At 44.0% G+C, this 20,921-nt stretch overlaps 2 protein-coding genes across 3 annotated transcripts; both read right to left on the bottom strand.

The window, feature by feature from the left end:
- Positions 1 to 3,390: 3,390 nt before the first annotated feature.
- LOC115567714 (zinc finger protein 236) lies at positions 3,391 to 9,723 on the bottom strand. 2 transcript variants are annotated; one of them, XM_030394553.1, is made up of 3 exons: positions 9,567 to 9,723; positions 6,214 to 8,592; positions 3,391 to 4,475 (listed from the first exon to the last, which is right to left on the bottom strand). In XM_030394553.1, exons 2-3 carry the CDS (start codon positions 8,566 to 8,568, stop codon positions 4,110 to 4,112), a joined length of 2,721 nt encoding a protein of 906 aa, XP_030250413.1. In that variant the 5' UTR covers positions 8,569 to 8,592; positions 9,567 to 9,723; the 3' UTR covers positions 3,391 to 4,109. The 2 variants fall into 2 exon arrangements, with proteins under 2 accessions (XP_030250413.1, XP_030250412.1); XM_030394552.1 differs by lacking the exon at positions 9,567 to 9,723 and adding an exon at positions 8,908 to 9,559.
- A 117-nt stretch (positions 9,724 to 9,840) lies between these two features.
- ntd5 (ntl-dependent gene 5) lies at positions 9,841 to 20,209 on the bottom strand. Its single transcript, XM_030394554.1, has 8 exons — positions 20,111 to 20,209; positions 18,155 to 18,289; positions 17,616 to 17,807; positions 12,892 to 13,024; positions 12,306 to 12,382; positions 11,654 to 11,836; positions 10,487 to 10,684; positions 9,841 to 10,382 (listed from the first exon to the last, which is right to left on the bottom strand). The coding sequence occupies exons 1-8, from the start codon at positions 20,175 to 20,177 to the stop codon at positions 10,300 to 10,302; spliced, it is 1,068 nt and encodes a 355-aa protein (XP_030250414.1). The 5' UTR covers positions 20,178 to 20,209; the 3' UTR covers positions 9,841 to 10,299.
- Positions 20,210 to 20,921: the final 712 nt, after the last annotated feature.

The raw sequence follows: 20,921 nt of genomic DNA, 5'->3' as shown, positions 1-20,921 counted from the left end.
TGTCCTCTCTGTCCGTCATCCACCTGTCTGTCTGTCACTGCACTTTGAAGCTCAGTGCAATCTGGACAGCTACCAACTCTGCACTCACACATTTATATATATATACAGTATGGTACACACACATCTCCAGCTGGACTTCTGATCTCACACACACATATACACATATACACACGCACACACACACACACGCCCGTTGAATATCAATCATCATCAACGTGCACTGAGGACCTTGTAGGCTCAGCGATGCACCAGCCCAGTGGTGTCAATTAAGGGATCAGAATCTGTTTTGTGTCAATTTATTCTCCTTTTTTTTTTTACTGACAGAAGAGCATTTATTTAATGACCGAACCTTCAGAGTGACCTCAACAATATGTATGAAACATCTCAATGAGCCTCAACAACAGGAAGGTGAGGAGCATTTGTTAGTTCACGCTCCATCTTTCATGGGGTGGATGAGGGGAGACGTCACCTTGAAGGGGGAGTGATGAGTGTGAAATGTTCCTGGGCAACATAAATAATACAATCTGTCACATTATAACGTGAGATCAACATATAGTCAAAACAACCAGATGGGAATTTTTTTTTTTTCTTCATACTTCTATATTTATTCATGTAGAGACACACTGAGGAGACCTACAGAAAATATTGAAGTGTTTGTGTCTGCAGATCATAAAAAGCTTATTAAAAGACATTTTTTTAATACTCTGGTTCAGTGACTTACAGGCGTACTTTTAATGAAAAGGGATAAAAACAAGTTGGGTTAAAATATTTTTTCATATAAATAGCTGTGTGTTTGTATACAGCTTTATTTAAACAGTCCCTGCTGTTTGTGTAGAAGTTAATGGCGAAAAGGACCCAAATGTGGCTTTAATGATAAGCTGGTATATCAAAAACCGAAAGGCAGCAGAAACTAAGAGAACAGGTAGAAGGAGAAAACATGAACCGAGGAATAAATACAAAACTAAGCCAGGCTCAGTTTTTGTATCTGTCATTTGCATGAACTATGCAGTGCCAAATAAAGCGTGTGTGGGGGGGGGGGGGGACATCAGGCACAAACTCCAAGTCAATACAGATGAGCAGACAACAGCAAGAGAGAAAACACATAGGCAGAATACACAGGAGGCCGATCAAGGACAAGCTCGAGGGAGGGACACCAAGACAAGACAGGAACAACATGACACATGAGGATCAACCTTACAAAATAAAACAGGAAACAGTGAAACAGGATCCCAACATCATGACAGTAAGTAGTGAAGATATGTGTTGTTGTTTTTTTAAGACCTTGAACTGATTGATAGTAATATTTTTAAAGGTGATTATCACTATGATAACTCAGACTTAAAACTGAGTTTGTACTGACAACAATAATACCAGTGTGTGTTAGGATCGTTTAAAACAGGGCCGCCCAAATCTTAAGGGAGGTTATAAGGTTCAATCTGGCCCACTAGATGTTTGTAGCGTAAAAAAATATTGTAGTATTTGCTCTTTTGTGTGTATTTCCTGTGAGGTAAAAACAGGTAGGGAATGTAAATGTGTAGGATTTTGAATTAATATTTATCTTAAAATGCACGGCACATGATGTTGGTCAATTAAAGCAACACTGTGTAACTTTTTTTTTAAGGATATTTTCAGTTTTTGTCCTCCAAGGGAGAAAGTTTGGGTACCTCTTGTTTGAAAGGAGCTGAACAAAGACAAAAATGAATAAGCATAAAGTTTGCAAAAATGAACCTCTACGCCTCAAAATCGGGGTATTTCAACACACTGATGCAACAACCCTGTAAGTTAAATCTCGCCATAACGCAGATCTGCTGTTATTGGCAACTTTACCTACAACAATAAAGGAAGGTTCACACTCCTGTAAGTCTTTCCAAAGCCCATATGTAGAGAAATGTGATTGTTGCCTCCATTGGAAGAGTTTGGGGATAAAATAGTGCTTTTTGTACAAAAAGTACTTCTAAACTTCAGCCAGGGCTGATATAAGGCTTAGACAGACTGTCCAATCAAAAGTTATGGTCTTCTTAGTAGAAAGTGTCTCCTTGTTGAGTTATGGCAGTAAAACAAAGAGGAAATTGTGCGCCAAAAACGACTGTAACTGTGATAGATACCCACTTGTTTTATCACACACACTGCTGAAGATTTATCATACTTTCTGCTGAAGTTGGAAACGCATTTTTGCACTAGATCATGATTGTGATTTGTTTTTTTTTCTCCCATTTCGTACTTGAAATCACATCAGTAAAGAATCCTGGTACAGCAAGTATGGACTAAAGAACAGTTAGAACAGATAAAATGTGCAGATGGGCATGTGAATATTGTTTTCATAATAATGTAAAGAAAAAATCCATCCGATCCATTACATGTCGAGCTACTATGCTTTAAATGGCAAAATCTCTGAATATTTTTGCAACAAGCATGGTTTCCTCTTTGAGCTGAATTTCAGTTAAAGGTGAAATAGTAAAGGTAAAATATGCATTAAAGGGTAACTATGTAGTTTTGTGGAAGAAATTCAAACTTAAAATTGTAATATTTGTAATGTTAATGAGGTTGAAATACTAAGGTGGCAGGGTCCGCCAAACTGTGTTTGTCTTTTAGGGTCATTTTTTTTTTTATTCCGTCGTGAAAACGAAGACAGTTGGTTTATTTAGTCAATGAAAAACTCTCTTCCAATTGAAATATCTTCCCAAAAACGACATTGTTGACCTTTAAACATCTGCTCTTACTGTTCAACCAGACAAAATAGTCCACTATGTCCCGGCGCAGGATGTCTCTCAGCACCACGTTCTCTGTTCTCACACAGACTTGCTCAGTTAATCTTTGATCTGCACCTCTTTCCTTCCACCGACCCAAACTCGGCTACAATGGAGCTCGGTGCAGGCCCTTTCAGCATGCTAAAGCATCTCTACACACACACAAAGGCCAGCGCAGAAATAAGGAATTGGACGGCCATGAGGACCCAGTCAGTTCATTTGAGCGATACAGTATTTAATAACTTATCTGGAGCTTAGCTCTGTTAGGCTCCGTGGCTTAAATGGAGCAGAAAATTGAGAGAGTGCAAAAAAACAGAGGACTGTCTTACAAACTCAATTACTCCCTGGAGGCAGTCCAGCAGATATATATCAAGTATATCCTCCTTTCTTTTTTCTTCTTTCACAAATATCCGTGTAAAGGCTGGTCTCATCTTTGGTGATTAATGTAGAAAAGAGAATCGACCGTGAGGATCAGCTTAAATTAGAGGACAGATATGGACCCTGGCCCTCGCATTCATTACCAAAGAGTTATAAGAGATTAAAACCTTTTCATCAAAAGCCAATTTAAATATAATTATTTTCTTTTTAAAACATCGGTATAGAAAAAGACACCAAAGAGAAAGAAGATGGGACAAAGACTCAGTTATAGTTGACAGAATTTAATCCAAATAAGTTAACATAATTCACATTAGACCAAAAAAAAAAAAAACTCTGAATATAGTGTTTATGTTAGAATAAATCAATCTCTTACATGATATGAATCAAATACATAAAATCAACAGCGGCAACGGAAGAAGAAGTAAGCAGTTTCCTTCACAATTTAAAAAAGTGAACATCGAGTTCAAATATAACAAGTGCAAATGACTCACAGTGTCTCTCACGGTACGAAAGATAGATCACATCTTTCACGTAATATAGTGCAGAAGTGCAGCTCTTACAAATAAGTTCTCTTCATATTTACACAGCCAGAGCATAGAATGTTTTAGAGTTAATAATTTATCCTTCTTTTTCTGAGCACTTGAGGGTTTTTATCGTGAATTTGATGGGAATGCAACTTCGTGTCGGCGCGTTTAATTCTCATTTTGAACTCATGATTTCAAACATGAGCTTTCCCCCCTTCAGATTTTCTCTCACAGGAAAGCTCAAGATCATGTATGACTTATTCGAAGGCTGTAATTTTTGGACCACTAAAATGGAATGGGAATAATATACATTCTTATAAATAAATTAAAATCGTAATAAATATTGCAAGTGCTCCCTTCTTTGAATGTTAATTGACGCAGGCAGTTTCGGGTCCAACCAGAGTTTCATATGGTCGCCCCGCTCATCTCCTCCTTCCCGTCACAATGTGCAGACGACTCTTTAAGTTTCCACCTCAGAGTCCGAGTTATCCAGATTAGACACAGTAGAGCTGTACCACTCAGCGCTCTCCTCTTCCTCCTGCACCCCCGACCCGCCACCCCCGCTGCCCCCTCCATCTCCTCGAGCACCTCCTCCTCTTCTCTCGTTGAGCATTTCCATGGCTACTTGGTGGTAAGGGTGTTTGCGTTTGGTGTGTCGGCGTAGCGTGTTGCGCTCGGCGAAGCGCGTGTGGCAAAGCTGGCACTGGTAGGGTTTCTCTCCGGTGTGGACCCTTTGGTGGCGTTGGAGCTCACCGGCCTCCCTGAAGCGTTTGGCGCAGATGGGGCACACGAAGTTCCTCTGGCCTGTGTGGATGTGCTTGTGTCTCTGTGGAGGGGAAAAAAAGAGTAAAACATTTCACTGTCTGTGAGAACATCACTCAACATTTGACCATGGTGACCACAAAAACTGTTAAAATCACCAATTACCAAACAAACATAATTCCTTGTTCGACTGACGGACAGGATTCTAAGGCGACAACATCTCTGCAGTATTCCCTTCTTCATTTTAACGCTCATCTGTCAGACATTCTTCCCTAGCTGCGCCTACCAGTTACTTTCAATTACTCGTTGAGTCTACAAAATGTCAAGAAGTCGTGAGAATTGCTCATCACAGTTTAATAGAGCCCAAAGCGACGTCTCCAACTTGCTCCTTGCAGTCCACAGACTCTTCATTAAATCTAATAAATTGCATGGACGATTAGCAAAACTTGAATCAAATGTTTGAGATTTTCGTTTGAGAAGTAAGTGAAACTCATCCAGAGAGCTAGGGATTCATTTTCTTTTGATCAACTAATCGATTAATCAACTCAAGCGTTCACTCATAGTGATGAAAGAGACATAACTTATGCGGTTCATCTTAAGTCCGCAGAGCTTTGTAGCATCTTTCAGCTAACTGTTATGTTTATCAGCAGCCATGCTGTTGTGGTTCCCTCTTGGCGCTCTTACACCACCGAGCATGCACACAGCAGGCAGCTATTTTCAGCTAAAAAGCTCTAAAAACCCATCTGCACCCCTCCTGGTGAGCATTTAGCGGCAGGCAGACACAGTTAGCAATTAGCTGGTGAACATTGTGGAGTATTTCGCAGCTGGAGAGCCACATATTTCCCCCAAGAGTTTATGAAAAACAAATCCAGAGCTAAAAGGAGAGCAAACTTATTTCTCACATGGCCACAAACTTGTTTTTGTTTTTCTAACGCATAAGTACAAATGGGTACATCCCAGTGCATCTACAGAAGCTGAAGACATTAACAAAAACAATATAAAACAAACATGATCCTCATTTAGGGATTCATATGATCTGTATCATCTGAAATGTCGACATCAGCCTAAAGCGATCATTTCGGCTGATATGACAGATCAATAAGATGGTGCTCTATAGGCCTGCAACTAACGATTTTTTTTTAAATTGTTGATTCATTTGTCGATAATTTTCTTGATTAATCGAGCAGTTTAAAAATGTAAAAAAATTTGCCAAGTGTCACGATGACGTTCCCGAATGTCCGTAACCAAAAGACATTCAGTTCACTGTCAGAGGAGTAAAGAAAACTGAATTTTCACTAAAACCTATTTTCAAAATAGTTGCCATCTAATTTAATAGTGGAGTATTTTTTTTTTGCAGCTCTAGTGCTTTCGCTGACAAAGTAGTTCTGTTATTTTGCCCAGTAAATGTGCACATTTGTAATGCAGAAGAGCGGGGCGGGCATAATAACATCTTCTTTCCACTACAGGAAAGACTTGATGTTCTCTATGATTAGGTGAAAGAAATAGGTGCATGTATCAGTATCGGCATCAGCAGTTGGCCAAAATTAGTTGGAAATTATTGGCAAAAATCCAATTATGTACATCCCGTCTCTAAATAACTGCTCGTGTCGCTCCGTGCCTGCTCGGTGCGTAAAATAAGCAGCTGTTTGCCGACATATCAGCTCGAAAGGTGATGAAATGTCAGAATTGTGTTCGCAGCATGAACAGTCACTGCGCTCATCTTTTGTAACATCTGCTCAGGTGATTTGTGTTATTACTTAATACTGCTGATGAAATGATGGCTGTAATTAGCTCGCACCGACCTGCAGATGGCTGGAGCGCTTGAAGGCTTTGCCGCACTGCTGGCAAACGTGAGGCTTCTTCTGCGAGTGGGTGATGGCATGCCGCTCCAGGTCGGAGAGGTAAAAGAAGACCCGCGGGCACAGCTGGCAGTACAGCACCCTGCGGGGGCCCATGTTATTGGCCGACTCTTCCGGAGAAAGGGGATCAAGCGGGTCGAGGGGGTCCAGTTTACTGGAGGAGAGGGCGGGTCCGATGGGAGGAGAGGGAGGAGCAGCGGCGTTGGAGAAGTAAAGGTGGTCGTCCAGAGGTAAATGTTGTGAGTGCAGGTCAGACGGGTCGTACTGGGGCTCGGAGGCTGGTGATTGTGCCTCTGAGCTGGGCTGAGCCGAGGGGTCGTATGTCGAGCTCGCAGAGTGTGGGTGCGGAGAGGACGCTGTAAAAGTTGATGGCTTGTTGTTTTCGTGTGAGACTTCTTCAGCAGATATGGCTTCGCTTCCAGAGTTTGAATCGGAAGAGCTGATTTGGGGATGGAGGAGGGGAGTCGTGCTGCTGTTGTCATTCTGGGACACGGCAAGAACTGAGTTTACATTGTTCACCCCTGACAGGATGACAGGGGGGTTGTTGGGGCTCAGTCTGATGACTGGATGGGAGAGAGGCGATCCTAGCGTGCCGACCTGACCGGAGGGCAAAGGGAGGGAGACCGGGGCCGAGGCTGCTGTGATCTGGGACAACTGACCGGTGGAGGGGTCGAGGACAGCGATAGGGGTGGAGGTGGAGGCAGCGTCGCCCGACGAGGAGGGTACAGATGAGAGCAGGAGGAACATGGGGGTGGAAGCACCAGGTGAGGCAACAGAAAGGGGAAGTGTGAGACCCATCGGAGCTGAGGAGAGCTGGGGGGAGGAAACGGAGGATGACAGAAGGAGAATGGGAGCGTTGGTCGAGGGGTTAGTGAGGATCTGAATGGGCTGCGTGGGGACTGATATCCCGGAGGAAGGGGACAGAACGGCATTAGCCTGAACAGATTTAACGTTCGGCTCTGTGGCCTTAGAAGGATCTGAGTTTGGAGTCAAACTCGAGTTGACTTCTGGAGTCTTTGTCTGATCAACGACTAGTGATGGAGAGTCGGTCGCAGGGGCAGGTGAGGGGGAAACGTCATCGGAAGGTGCTTTTAGTGCATTATCTAAACTTTGGCTGAGGCTAGGGTCTTGTGGTGACCCCCTCCCCTCTACCTCCGCTGCTGAATTAGCCTGATCCGAGTGAGGATCCTCCGACGTGGCAGCGTCGACTTGCGGCACTTTGAGTCCGTCTGGACTGAGGGTATACGGGATCCCCTGGTCGTCTATGAGAAGAAGGTTTTCAGTGTCGCCGTCTAGCGAGGAGAGGGAGTTGAAGACAGAGGAAGAAAAGAAAGAGGGAGACAGGAGAGAGTCTTCGAGAGTATCTGTGCCACCACCCTCGTCGTCCTCTTCAACTATGTCTCTGTCCCCTTCGCCCTCATATTCATCTACCTCCATGATCAGCGAGCTCTCGCAGCCAGAATCGTCCAGAAAGCGTCCACACCTCCTCTCTCGACTGTCTCTTTTCTTGGGCAAACTCAGGTCCAGTGGTTCTGTCTGTTCTTCATCAAACCTTTTACAAAACTTCAAATCCGTTTCTTTCAAAATCAGGGGGACGCTGTCCTCAATGTCTCTCTCTGTTGGTTCCTCTTTAATAGCTCGCTTGCTCAGGATCTTAATTGTATGTGTTTCCGAGGGATCAGTGTGGATTTTAGCAACCGAATCATCTCTCTTTCTGCACATTTTTTCCTCTGCCCCTTGGAATGATTCTTGTTTACTGTCCTCAGTCTTCTCATGAGGCACCTCTTTGATATTTCCTTCACTTTTCACGGCAGATATTTGGGTTTTACTTCTGTTTTTGTCCGTGCTCACTGCTCCAGACAAGACCGAAACAGGTCTTCTGACATGTGAGCGAGCAAAGTCTTTGGTCAGGCTGATGGCAGAGTTTGTGATTGGCCTCTTGCACCGTGAGGGGACGACAATTTTGAGTCTGATTGGTCGGCTGCGCGACACAGGCACTCCAGTCTTAACTGTAATTGGCTGTCTCAACCCACCAATCTTGCTTGTTTCCTGAGAGGCTGGCTTAGAAGTCCCACCCACCTCTGGCTTTTTCCCATTGATTGATAGAGCATCTTGCCTGATGGTCACTGCTGCTTTGACAGGGCAGGGCTGGAGGTTACCTGGCACAGTACTGGGTGAGGCTTTTTCCTTTGCCTCCAAAAAGCCCTCTGTCACTGGCCCTGATCCCTCTGTGCACTGGCTGCCATTTTGGACATCCAGGCTGCCACTGGTCAGGACTGAAGCCAACTGAGAATCCATTTTGGGGCATACCCATTTATATTTCTATAAAAATAAAAAAAGAATAACATGATCAATTAGAAAAACCAACATTCAAATAAACACATTTAATGGTAGCAAAAGGGGGATTTAAATAAATACTCTGGGATGGGAGGAACAGCTCAGTTTGAGTTGTGATTATGGGGTCAAGTTTAGTGCAAAAGCCTTTTTTTTATTTACGGATTCACATTATTAACAGCCTGTAGATGAGGCACAATGTGCCCCCTTAACTCCTCACTCCGACATGATGATCGACTCATTTGACCCTCCTCCTCCTCCTCCTCCTCTTCCTCCTCTACACACCGTCCTGTTAATTGTTACCTTGCATGATCTTAAATTCTAGCTCAGCGGATTTTCTTCTTCTTCTTCTTTTTCGAGCGGAGCCGTCGATCACTGAGAGAAACAGGGTCCGAAAAAAACATTTCCTGTCTCACGCGCAGCTTCAGATATTATCACGGCGTCATATTTCAAATTGAAACATCAACACTAGTCCGATTTGCAAACATAAATAATAAGAACACACACACATGCCTGCTGTGGATAATGTTTGAGAGAAGGGACGAGCAGCTCTGTCCGCGGAGGACGCCATTACGCACAGTCCCCGGTCCGAAAACGCCAATATTATTACGATGCGTGTGCGCCGTGACAGCCTCGGACCTGGGACAACGCTGCCGCTGAACGCGCACGGAGCAGAGAACCGTGTGTACCTACGGCCGGTCGCGGCGCGGAGCGGATCCTTCCCTTTGCTCCGGAGCTTCCTCGGACCTACAGCCAGCCATTTTAGAGCCGAGGGTCCGAGGCAGCGCGAGCGCAGCCCGCCGGCTTCAGGACAAACTTTCCCGGCGCGCTGTCATTTTTTCTCCCCGCAGCCCTGCTGTCAGAGCCGGCGGAGGACGCGCCGGACGCCCCGTCGATACATTTAAAAACTGTATTTTAAACTATACTCCACCCATACACTCGCTGCATAGGGACTGGCTTACCCGTGCTGAGGATATTTCCGGAGGACCAAATATGACTGTGCAGTGTAAAGGGTGATGCTGCGAATGCCGAGGGAGGGAGGGGTCAAGGGGAGTTGCTATGGTGTCGCAGCCTACCGGGTCCGACCAGCAGCCATGTTCAGCCTATGAGTACGGTTGAACCTGCAGCCTGCAATGAAAGGCGCTGTGTGCGCCTGAGAGTCAGAGAGACGGGAGGCAAAAACACCCCGGGCACAAAGAGGATGGAGAGCAGTGAACTTGAACTCACACAACTGCATGGGTTTTTTTGGTTTTTTTGTACTTTACTTTATTCCAAATGAACACTTACAAGCCTCGAGAACTTGGTGCGTCACGCTCAAACAGAGATCACACAGTGAGACATCACAGAGTCATTTACAGGGAGGTATCATCACGTAACATGTGTTTATGCATCAAATATACATCTACAGTGCGCTCGAGCAGGAGGAGCGTCGGAGTAATACTTGAGAGGTTTTTGCAGATTATAATTACGCCCCGCAGTTCGGAGAGGGTGACAGTGGGGGCCACGAGCACAGGATAGACAGCTTAGCCCGCTGATCCACAAGAATGTGTCAGCGTCGTAATCGTTGCATAGATAGTGGAAGCAGAAAGCTGCAGAGTGGAGAAAGGACGACCGCTGCGGGCGATAGATGCTGCTGGTGTGAGTCAGGAATGGTTTAATGAGTGTCGGACGGGTTGAGGTCACGCGTCCAGGTCATCACTCCACATCGCCAGGCTCACACGCTTCAATCTCTGAGACCAGCCGGTGAGGGAAGAGTTTATACTGCAACCACGTGGGCTCTGAAAAACAAAGAAAACAGGTGCATCAATATTGCAAAAAGTCTCGCCCCGTCAGTCGTGTTCTGAGACGGACGGCCTGTGTGTCTCTGTGGTCCGGGTTTTACCGAGGTAGCAGGCTGGTGGCTGCAGCTCTCCGTCAAAGCAGGTCTGGTTTGCGGTGAGGCTGCACTGCTTGCGAGGGTGTTTGCAAAAGAACATCACATCTTCCCCGTGAGGAACCACGCCGTCTGTCACGTCGAACGGCCAGCGCTTCACTCCACCAATCACCACGCGGCTTCGCGCAGCGGGGATGAGACAGCGAGCTGTGCAAATGATCAACAGGGTGTGAAAGTAGAAAGTTAGCGTCACACGCAAAATGATTTGTGTGAAAGTATCTACAAACATCCGTGATGAAACACATCAAACCCATACATATTATGATACTGGATATTTGGTGGCAGAAGTCAATAACAATATTGTGATATTACGATATGTATCAGATATATTCTTAAACACCTGTAATATATACAAAAACTTTTTTTTGCAATGATCCCTCAAATGTGGTGAACAAACACTTGTGATAGAGACACATAAGACTCTATTTACACGGCGGCCATTTTGCTCTGATGTCATATTCAGACTGAGAACATGTGATGCTGCTGTGTTCCAGGTTGCAAGTTGTGAAAAGTGTAGGGATTCTGGCAAAAATATATCATTTCAGCACTTCCCGATTGATCATCAACTAACAGCCAAAATCTGCAGGACATCAGGCCATATTTCAAAGTAAAACGACACATTTGATAACCCGGTGGCTAATGTTAGCGTTCAACCCCTTCCTAGCTGAAATGACTGTTTAATTACATCCAGTGCGTTTGGTTCCAGGCTGAATTAAATGTGTCCAAGGTGTTTGCTGATAGTTTAAGATGTATTTTTTGCCTGTCTATCTTATCATGTCATGCTATCAAACAATAAAGTTAGCAAGGAAGAGGTTGAATGCTAACAGAAGCTAATGGGCTGTTGAAAATGTTGCTTCACCTATATGTTTTCACTATCCATTTTTTTTTTTTTTTTTTTCCATTTGCAGATCGAGTAGGAAGCAGTGAAATCATAAACATTTCTCAGTTATACTACATTTATACGATTTGCAAAACGAAACCTTAAAATAATTACTATTATTGGCACATACTGGACAACATTTACACCCAAACTAATCTGTGATGAGCCAGTATCGCCTGATAATATCGGTCCACCGGGCCCTTATTTCTTGAGTGTCCTTTTGAAACATCCCTCACCTCTGCAGTATGGAGGCGACGCACTCCAGCTGCCATTCGACAGGCAGGTGACCTTCTGTGGTCCGTCCAGCAGGAAGTTCTTTTTACAGAGGTAGTGGATGTCAAAGCCGACTTCATATTCTGTCTTCTGGACGGCCACCACGTAGCCCTGCTCCACGTCTGGAGGAGGCTGGCAGTATACCTCTGAAAGAGTGAGAGGAGCAGAGTATTCAGGAGACGAGTGGAGACAAAAAGCTTGAAACTGCAACCATGTCCCGTCCTTCTTCTGTAATCTTATCTCTATTTTGTTTAAACAGAAGCCAGGGTCACTCGTTGGAGTGACTCCTGGCCACATGTGTCATCCCACATGTGGCCACAAGATGGCAGAAAAGCACCACGAAACAGAGCAGTAGATCTCGAAAAAGACCACAGTATTCTTGCAGAGGTTTGTGTGTTTCTGTCTGTCTCCTTCTTTGATTCACTCTTTTTTAACACACACACACAAGCACATGAACACACTGAATACATGTCATCCCCTTCACAGTAAACACGTGCAGGTATCTCATTCCGACCAACAACCGCTCCAACTTCTTCTCCAGCTAACCTTGAAAGATGCATGAGGTCGAAGCATCACACACACGGCCAGGGCTAAAACACACAGCTGCACACTTACTTTTACAGATGGGGTGAGGATACTGCCAGGTCTGATTATCCTGGCAGAAATTTTCACTGCTCCCCACGATATCCGCCCTGCAGGAGAGAAGGGAGAGAGTGATGGTGACAGATGGCCGTGTGACATGTACAGTATTGACAGCTGAGGAGCGCCGTCTAAATAAAAGTGATGAAAAAGGTGTAAATGATTCCCTTTTTCCACTCTGCCTCTCTTTCACAGTGTCTAAATGTTGCATGCACAGTTCTGGCTGACACATACTCTCAGGCTCATCTTATCCTGCGGATGAGTCAGTGTGTAAAGGGGAGTCAATACAAGATTAGACTGTAATGACCCAGTTAGCTCAATGGAGGGATCGTCAGCTGGGAGATCAAAATGAATTCCCTGCCATTCATCGCCCATCATCCGTCGTTCCCCAACACCTCTCCTGTAACCAAGCCCCCCCCCCCCCCCCCCCCCTTCTTCTTCACACTCCATCCCCGTCTTCTCACTTCCTCCATTTCTACCTTCGCATCATTTCAGATTTTCATAGCCTCTGCCTACACACTCCACAACCCCAACCTCCCATCTCCCCCCCTCCTTCTCTCACCCAGACAGGCAGCTGTAGCGGATGGATGTTCCGACTGTGGCGTCGCCCTGGATGCTGAAGGTGTCGGTGACTTCCTCGGGCAGAGGGCAGGTTCGGGCAGTGGCAGGTTCTGGTGACTCATCCTCTGAAGGTCCTAGCAGAACAGAGGGTTCAAAGATTTTTTTTATTTAAGTAAGAAGTAGCAACACCACACCGCAGAAATACTCCAACGCAAGTCCTGCATTGAAGAAAAAATACCCAAGCCAACTGAAAAACATTCAGACCAACCTTTTGTTTGTTGCTTTCATGCCAATTCTTCAACCAAAAAAAAAATGCATCCCCACATAGCAATGGTACATTTACTCAAGTGCTGTACTCAAGTACAGTTTTGAAGTGTTTGCACTTGATACTGCTTCATTTTCCTCACTTCTCCTAAACCTCAAATGCAAATATTGTAATACTAGTAGGGTTGCAGCAATACACTGCACTCAAGGTACACTGTGTTTTATCCATAATAACACGGCTCAGAAGGTACAGAAGGAAAAACATATTGCGAGGGCAGGCAAAAGTAGAACTAAAAACAATTTCGCCATGACCCTCTGTAAAATTGAAAAATATTAGATATGTTAACATGCTTTAATGCTAAATCACATCAGTTTTCTCAGACCGTCCAGCCAGTTGCAGCACTGTAATCGCCCTCTGTCTGGCTCCTGTCTCTTTAAGGCCCCCCTCCTGCTCTGATTGCTCAGCTCACACATGCCTGACCGTGCCTTGCTAACAAGAACAGAGCAGTTAATTATGCAAATGTGTGACACAGTGACAAAGTTGCGGAATTAAAGGAAGAACTACTGACGAGGCGTTTCGGGAACAGTGTTTTGTGTGGGAGAGAGGAGCTTCTGTTGATGCGAACACTGACCTTTTTAACTCTCAAGATCTTTTACATGCAAAAGAGCATAAATAACACACTGGGGGGAAAACAAAAAAGCAAAAAAGCAAAAAAAAGTCTCCTTTAAGAGAGTACACAGGAAACCTACAAATTTATGAAATACTTATAGATTAATATCCAACAGTACAGTATAAAGTGATTAAAATCACACTGATGCATATTTCAATCATGTTTTCTAAGTGTTCCCAAAAGTATATAAAACTATAACACTGACTCATTCTGTGGTTAATACATCTGTACTTCTGAAAATATTTTTTATAGTAAGTAAAGGGTCTGAATACTTCTCCCATCACTTCCCTCTCATGACAGTAATGTGTGTAAAGACTGAAAGGCAGCAACAATCTGTGTGCAGAAGAAAGTAAACGGGTCCCAATATATTCGCACAATTAGACACACAAACACTGAAAACACATTGGAATCAGTGTAACTGATGCATGATGACGTGATTTTACAGGCAACATCCATTAGCAAGAAGAGAAGGAAAGAAGGATGAAGGGAAACGTGACGAAATGTGAAAGAAGGGAAGAAGAACGGATGGACTGAGGTAAAATGTCCGTCCTGCTACCTCGTTTGACTTGTATTAACCGAGGTTTGTATTTAGTTTGTGACCCAAAGAGGCGTTTCACCCAATGTCTTGTTCTATTTAAGTTACAACAACCCATCTTAGGTAATAAATCAAAGTTCGATGAGCAGGTAAATCGCCGCCCCACACCTCTCTCCGATCTCACAGCTATATCTGTGATTGTATAACACCTGGCACTGTTCTCTCCTGGATGTTTGAGTACCTCACGCTCGTGGAAATATAAATATCAAGAGTGGTGCTTGGAGAGATGTTGGAGTGACCCGGGCTCCATCAAGCGCGGGGTTTTCGGAGCTGAGCGCGGCTTTGAAAAAGGCAGAGACAGCTCTTGCCTGAGGGCTGTCTTAGGTATCTGAAACCCGAGAAACGTTAATATAAGAATGCAAAGGGACCTGAGGGAGAGGGAGAGTTACGAGTCTATTTGGCTGTGGATGAGAGCCCGAAGCCGAGTTCTGTTTTCATATATCGCCCCTTCTTCCGCCTCGTACTGCTGCCACCCACACAGGCTGCAGCACCAAACTGCTACGAAGCAGGTACATCAAATTCATCTTTTATTTATTTTTCTAAATGATCACACAGTCATTTTGAATGAGCTACCGTGTTAGATATGCAGCGATCTGATCGAGATGAAGATGTAAAGGTTGGGATTTTACTGTTTTACCCCCCCCCAAAAAAAATTAAAAACATGCACACATGATGCATGCACACGGCACAAAACTAAATAGCCTGGAGCTGCATGCATGTCCTTGGCTCCCATTGTAGAGAGAGACCTTATCAGAGGCCTCAGATGGAAGAGGATGAGAGGAGAAGGAGATGAGAGGAAAAGAGGATGAGAGAAGAGAGCAGAGGAGAGGAGAACAGGGAACAGAAAGGCCTGGAGCAGCGTGAGCAAGAGAGCTCTCTGACTCTCCTGACTGTGAAGTCGCCCACACACACACACACACACACACACACACACACACACAAACACACACAAACTCTGTAACACATGTGCAATCCGCCCCCCCCACACACACACAAATCTAATGTATACGGGAAAAAAAATCTACCTCTCTATCTCTCTACCATAAACACACACGCTCTCTGGCGCTCGCTCACACTCACACCATGTGCACGCAGCTCGGTGCCACTTTGACAGTGATCTGCCGCCCACTGCCTCTCAACAGGCATGAAGGAGCTCGACTCACACATGCAAAGGACACACAATACAAACGCTCTCACACGTTCAAAGCCCACCTACCTTCTGCCCGTCTCTCAGCAGGAGGATACACTACGAGAGAGAGCTGATAATCGTATCCTTATTTCACATCTTTTGTAAAGATACAAAAAAATCTCAAGGGTGACACAGGGACCCAGCTGGGCGGAGGATTCCTCAGAAAGCGTGTTTACTGTAGCTCCAGGTTTCTTCTAAAGTTGAAATTGCATTGTTTTTTTGTTGTTGTTTTTTTACCCCAGCTGTCAAGCGATAAGTAAAAAACACATTTCCAGGTGCTGTATGATGATGAGATGTGTCGAGATACAAGGAGGAATTGATGGCATTACTTCATGTACCGCTGTGCAGCCTTACAGCACAGCGGTAGAAGTAATAAGGCTGCACAGCAGTCAAGAACATTTTGTCTTTTGAGAGCTACATATTCAGATTTATCATTTTTGTTCTATATTTAGAGCGACCGAGAGAACAAATGTTTAAGACTGTCGGGGCACAGTGGTACTTTGTAACTTGTAATCACTGGAAAGCCCTCTGTTGTTTCTTGAAGAATTGACTTCAGCTGCTTGTGCATTTGTTTAAATGTGATTACAGATTTGCTCCGTGTGCAGCCTGTGTAAAGTAGGCGCATTTTTAAAGCAGCCCTGGTGGTCACATGTCAGTTTAAGGTCAATAAAGAGATTGCAGGGGAGCTCTAATACAACACAAGATCAGACACAACATGAGTGAAGCTCATAGTGATCGTATAAACTGTGTTCAAGAGGCTGTAATTTGGTCTTTTGTTGTATGGCTTTATACAGTCCTGTATGGTATATTTAGGATGATTTCCTTATGGGGGCAACTTTAAAAGTACCTTCAATTAAAATGATCCCTAGAAGGAGAAAGAGAAGAAATAGCAGTTTAGATGTTATGATATCTACATATCGTGTTGCGGTGATATCAACTAAAGTTAGCATGCTAGCTAGCTTGCCCTGGCCCCTCTGGTCCCCGAGTTCCTAACATGAACTTCTAGCTGCACAGCTAACTGAGCTAACTAGCTAACGGCATCCACAATTACAGTTAGTGGTTACTATGATTATTGACCGCTATTTGTTTTAAGTATGAATTTGAGGTGGCTTATTCTTACATATTGCACCATTAAACAACAAAACGATACTGCTTTCAATATCAGATATGATATTACTTTTTATTACTCTTCAGTAACATTGTATATACCACCATCTCTCTTTAGTTTTTATAGAGTACTTATTTTTTTGTGCTTGTATTTTTATTGTTATTCTGGTAGGCATTGATGTCAGCATGTCCTGTTTTATTCTGATGTTTCTTGTTGTATTTTATCCTTTTATTCTAAAGTCACTGTATTTTTTTGCATTCTCTGGCACAAGAGCTTCCTTCTTTTTTCTTTTCTTTCTTTTCTTTTCTTTTCTTATAAACACATTGCAATTTAATGTTGTTACAGTATACTACATAATGCAATTTATTATAATAGCAAAACAAACTATGAAAAATGTCTGTGCCGTTGCGCACATACAGATAACACACATAAATGCATGTTCATCCATGTGATTTTCACGAACACACATATATGTGTTTGTTTAGTGTCCCTCTATTTAAATGTATCAACAGTTCAGCAGTGAGATCTGCAGACAGCCAATATGAACAACTGAAGCTCTGGTTGCTATGGCAATGAGAATAGGCCCCAGTTGTGCAATGTCTCAGTCGGCACAATCACAATTTCTCTCTATCTCTATCTGTATCTGTCTGTCTGACTGAGTGACTTGCATAAACCCAATAAATAAACCCCAAAAATAATTGACTTCATTGACGTGAACACACAAACTATGCACACTCACATGCCGTGACCTGCTGATGCTTCTGTTAAATAAGAGAGAGAATGTTTAACACAGCAGCATTCCTCCAGATGTGCATTACCTGTGGTGTGAGGTCCCCGTTATAAAACAACAAGAGCATGAATGCGAGAAAGAACATTTCTCTGCTGAACTCAAACCCACCTGTGCAGATGGGCTCATCCCCACTCCACTGTCGGTCACCTTGACAACGGCGAATAGTGACATCCAAGCCGTTGGGCAACGTGAATCCAGGCTTGCAGCGCACTTCAAGCAGTGCAGAAAAGGACTGAGTGGGAGACAGGAGGCGAACCACTGAGTTTTCACTGGGGGGTAGAGGCCAGGGACAAGTTCGACCTGAGGAGAGAAGCGAACAATCCTCAGATTGTGCTGGATTGTTCCTTGTATGATGCAAATTAAACACTTTGCACTAAAAAACACTAATGAGGTTGTATAACCTACTGGATCCATGCACACTGCCCCCCCTTATTTTTTACAGTGCACAAGCATAATGACAAGCTTGTGTTCAGCCCTCACATTTTGTGCATGAGCTTTTATTTCACCCTCCAGGAAAAACACACACAGATGTATGTTGGCACAGCTGTGAATAAACACACACACACAAACACATTTTATGGCTGACCCCACAGTGGTGCTCACAGTGACTATAGAGGGCGCGCGCACACACACACACAAATGGTTACCTGGAGCCACACAGCTGAGACCACACTGGCCGTCACACAGACACTGCCGTTTGTTGCCACAGTCTTTGTCAGCTTTGCAGGGCCGAGGGCACGTCCTCCTCCTCTCCTCTCCCAGGAGTCTCTCCGGACACGACCCTGTTGTGACACCACACACATAACACCTTCAAAGTAATTGTCCCTTTGTTTGCTTCTACTCCATTCACGGCCCCCTCGTAAAAAGAGAAATAATTAAAATTTAAAAAACGACACGTAAATGCTGAGGGCCGTAATTAAGATTTTGTTTGCCAGTTCTGCTTTGTTTTTGTGTTGGGAGGAGATTCCATTAACGTGGGTGGCCGGGCAAACATTTGCCACCTAGGTTGCCAGATAAGTAAGTATTTAGATGGCAGGCTTTATCACTCTTTGCTATTCAGCTATCAATCTTGTTTTTCTAGAAAAGTGACTATGCTGTGAGTAGTTTTTTTGAGAGGGGTTTTCCCACCGGAGTAACTTTGTCTTGAAATGCAATCTGAGCAGTATTTTTCTATAGGCGTTATATAGTGTATTGTAACAACACCTCCCCATTTCCCTCACTTCTCCATGTGTATCCCATCACACATCATTAACGTATATTACACTTGACGCCAACATCAACACACCCTCAACGTCCAGAACATCTGAGGGGGACAGGGAGGGGGTGCGTTCGACAGGGTTCCCCCAGTTTTCATCTCTCAGAATGAAAACATGTGTGCCACTGTATTCACTCTGCCCACAGCACATGTCAACACACATGTGCAGCACTCCTGGAGACACGGTGTACAGTACATACATGGAATATAAATAACGGCTGCATGTCTTAAGTATGGAGGACGGAGAATCAGAATGAAGGTGTGTGAAAAGGTTCAGAGATGATTTGCAGAGATATCTGCATTAAAACTCTGCAAAGACTCAAGAGGACTTTTGTCTGATTTCAAGTTAAATTATCCCATTACACCTTATATAAGACACGATCACCTCAAAAGAAGAATTTCATGGAGATAAAGATGGGACATGTTTTCAGAGGTGGCAAGAAACTAAGTGACAATTCTCCACTGTTCTTAAGTAGATTTTTCAGGTATCTGTACTTTACTTATTTAAAGTATTTATTTTAGTATTTATTTTTGTGACAACTCTCTACTGTTACTCCCTACATTTGAACAAATATCTGTACATTCTACTTCTTATTTCTTGAAAACAAGCTCTTTATGTGAGCTTTAAAGCATTTGAGGGGAGTTATTTACGGCGCTTTACCGACCCAGAATGTCTGTATTTGACCTCCATGGGAGAAGACTCAACAATCAACTATCTTTCTGGTGCGTTCACGAACAGCTCAGACAAATCCTACTGATTCCACCTTTAAGATTAATATGACATGACATTAATGTGATGTGAGGTTCGGCTAGCTTTGCAGAAGTGACCAGTAGAAATGTCCATCAGAGGGATCCTTTTTACTTTGAGTGCATTTCACACTCATACTTTATTACTTTTACTTGAGCAGAAATTCTGTACTACTATTTGTACTTTGCCACCTCTGCATGTTTTAAATTGGCAGTTCTTTTTATCACAAGCAAGAAACACCTTTTTTTTTTAAAGCAATTTAGCAATCTGGATTTTTGGCAATTGAGACTAGGGACATTGGTTAAGTTATTTTTCAAAATGCACACATATATTGCACAGTCCTTGCAGAAGTCATGCACTTGCATTTTAAAGTCCTGATGGTAGTGAGTGCAGCCGTATAACAGATTAATTGCACAGTCCTCAGCCATGGTTGCATGATCGTCTTTATATTAGAATACAATCTACAAAGCAGCTACGCATGCAGGGGAAAGTGTTCAATAATTGAGCCGCCCGAGGCTCATTTAGAGCTGTGTTTATTGTATATGCAGCGTTCAGTGACATCTGTCAGGTGTGAGGGATGAACGCAGTCAGAGGGCTTACCTGGAGCCTGCAGGGACACGGTTCCAATCAGAGCCCACAGGGACAGCAGCAGCAGTGCACAGTCCATCCTTGAAGCCAGGCCTCAGACGATATGAGGGAGGGACCCACAGACACAGCAATTTAAGGAAGGGGGAACAACGGTTGGGAGGGGGTGAGAGGCAGAGGGTGGGGGGGGGGGGGGTGTCGGTGGTGGGGGGGCTTAGGGGAAAGAAGTGGATGGGGGCAGAGCCCAGGAGCACACATCTGGTTCGCGTTGGGGAGGAGAGATTTGGGGAAAATTCCACTCTGAAGGACCTTTCACCCATTTCTGTTGAGACAGCAGATAAAGGGGATGACATGTGCACACGCACACCAAACAAACAGGAAACGCTCACACCCAGAAGAAATTGATGGACTTTACCTGAAGTCATGAGTGCTCCTCCTTTACATCCAGTCATGCCCTGACCTCTGACTTCCTGTATATCTTTCACTCTATTACTGATTTACAGGCCAGTACATGCTTTTATTATGTAATCAAACCTGCCTCTCTTGGAGAGTTCATCCTAAGCATGAGGACTATATTCAGGGTGCATTTAATTTAGAAACACATAAAATACTCCTTAAATATCCAAGGGCAGCAGCATTGCCTTTTGTTGGGCAAGACTGCATATTTGGACCGCTTTGTCCATTAAAGGAATGTACACAATGTGAACAAAACAAGGAGGATTATCAAAACAACTGGTCTCATGACATTTCACTGCATATTCTAGTCTTGTTATCAGGCTTAAGTAAATAAATAAAGAAGTGTTCCCCTGGAAATGTGGCCTCTGTT

Source organism: Sparus aurata, chromosome 17 (assembly GCF_900880675.1).
Source record: "Sparus aurata chromosome 17, fSpaAur1.1, whole genome shotgun sequence".
Lineage (NCBI taxonomy): Eukaryota > Metazoa > Chordata > Actinopteri > Spariformes > Sparidae > Sparus > Sparus aurata.
Note: the sequence above shows the minus strand (reverse complement) of the source record. Positions and strands in the feature narration are given on the sequence as shown.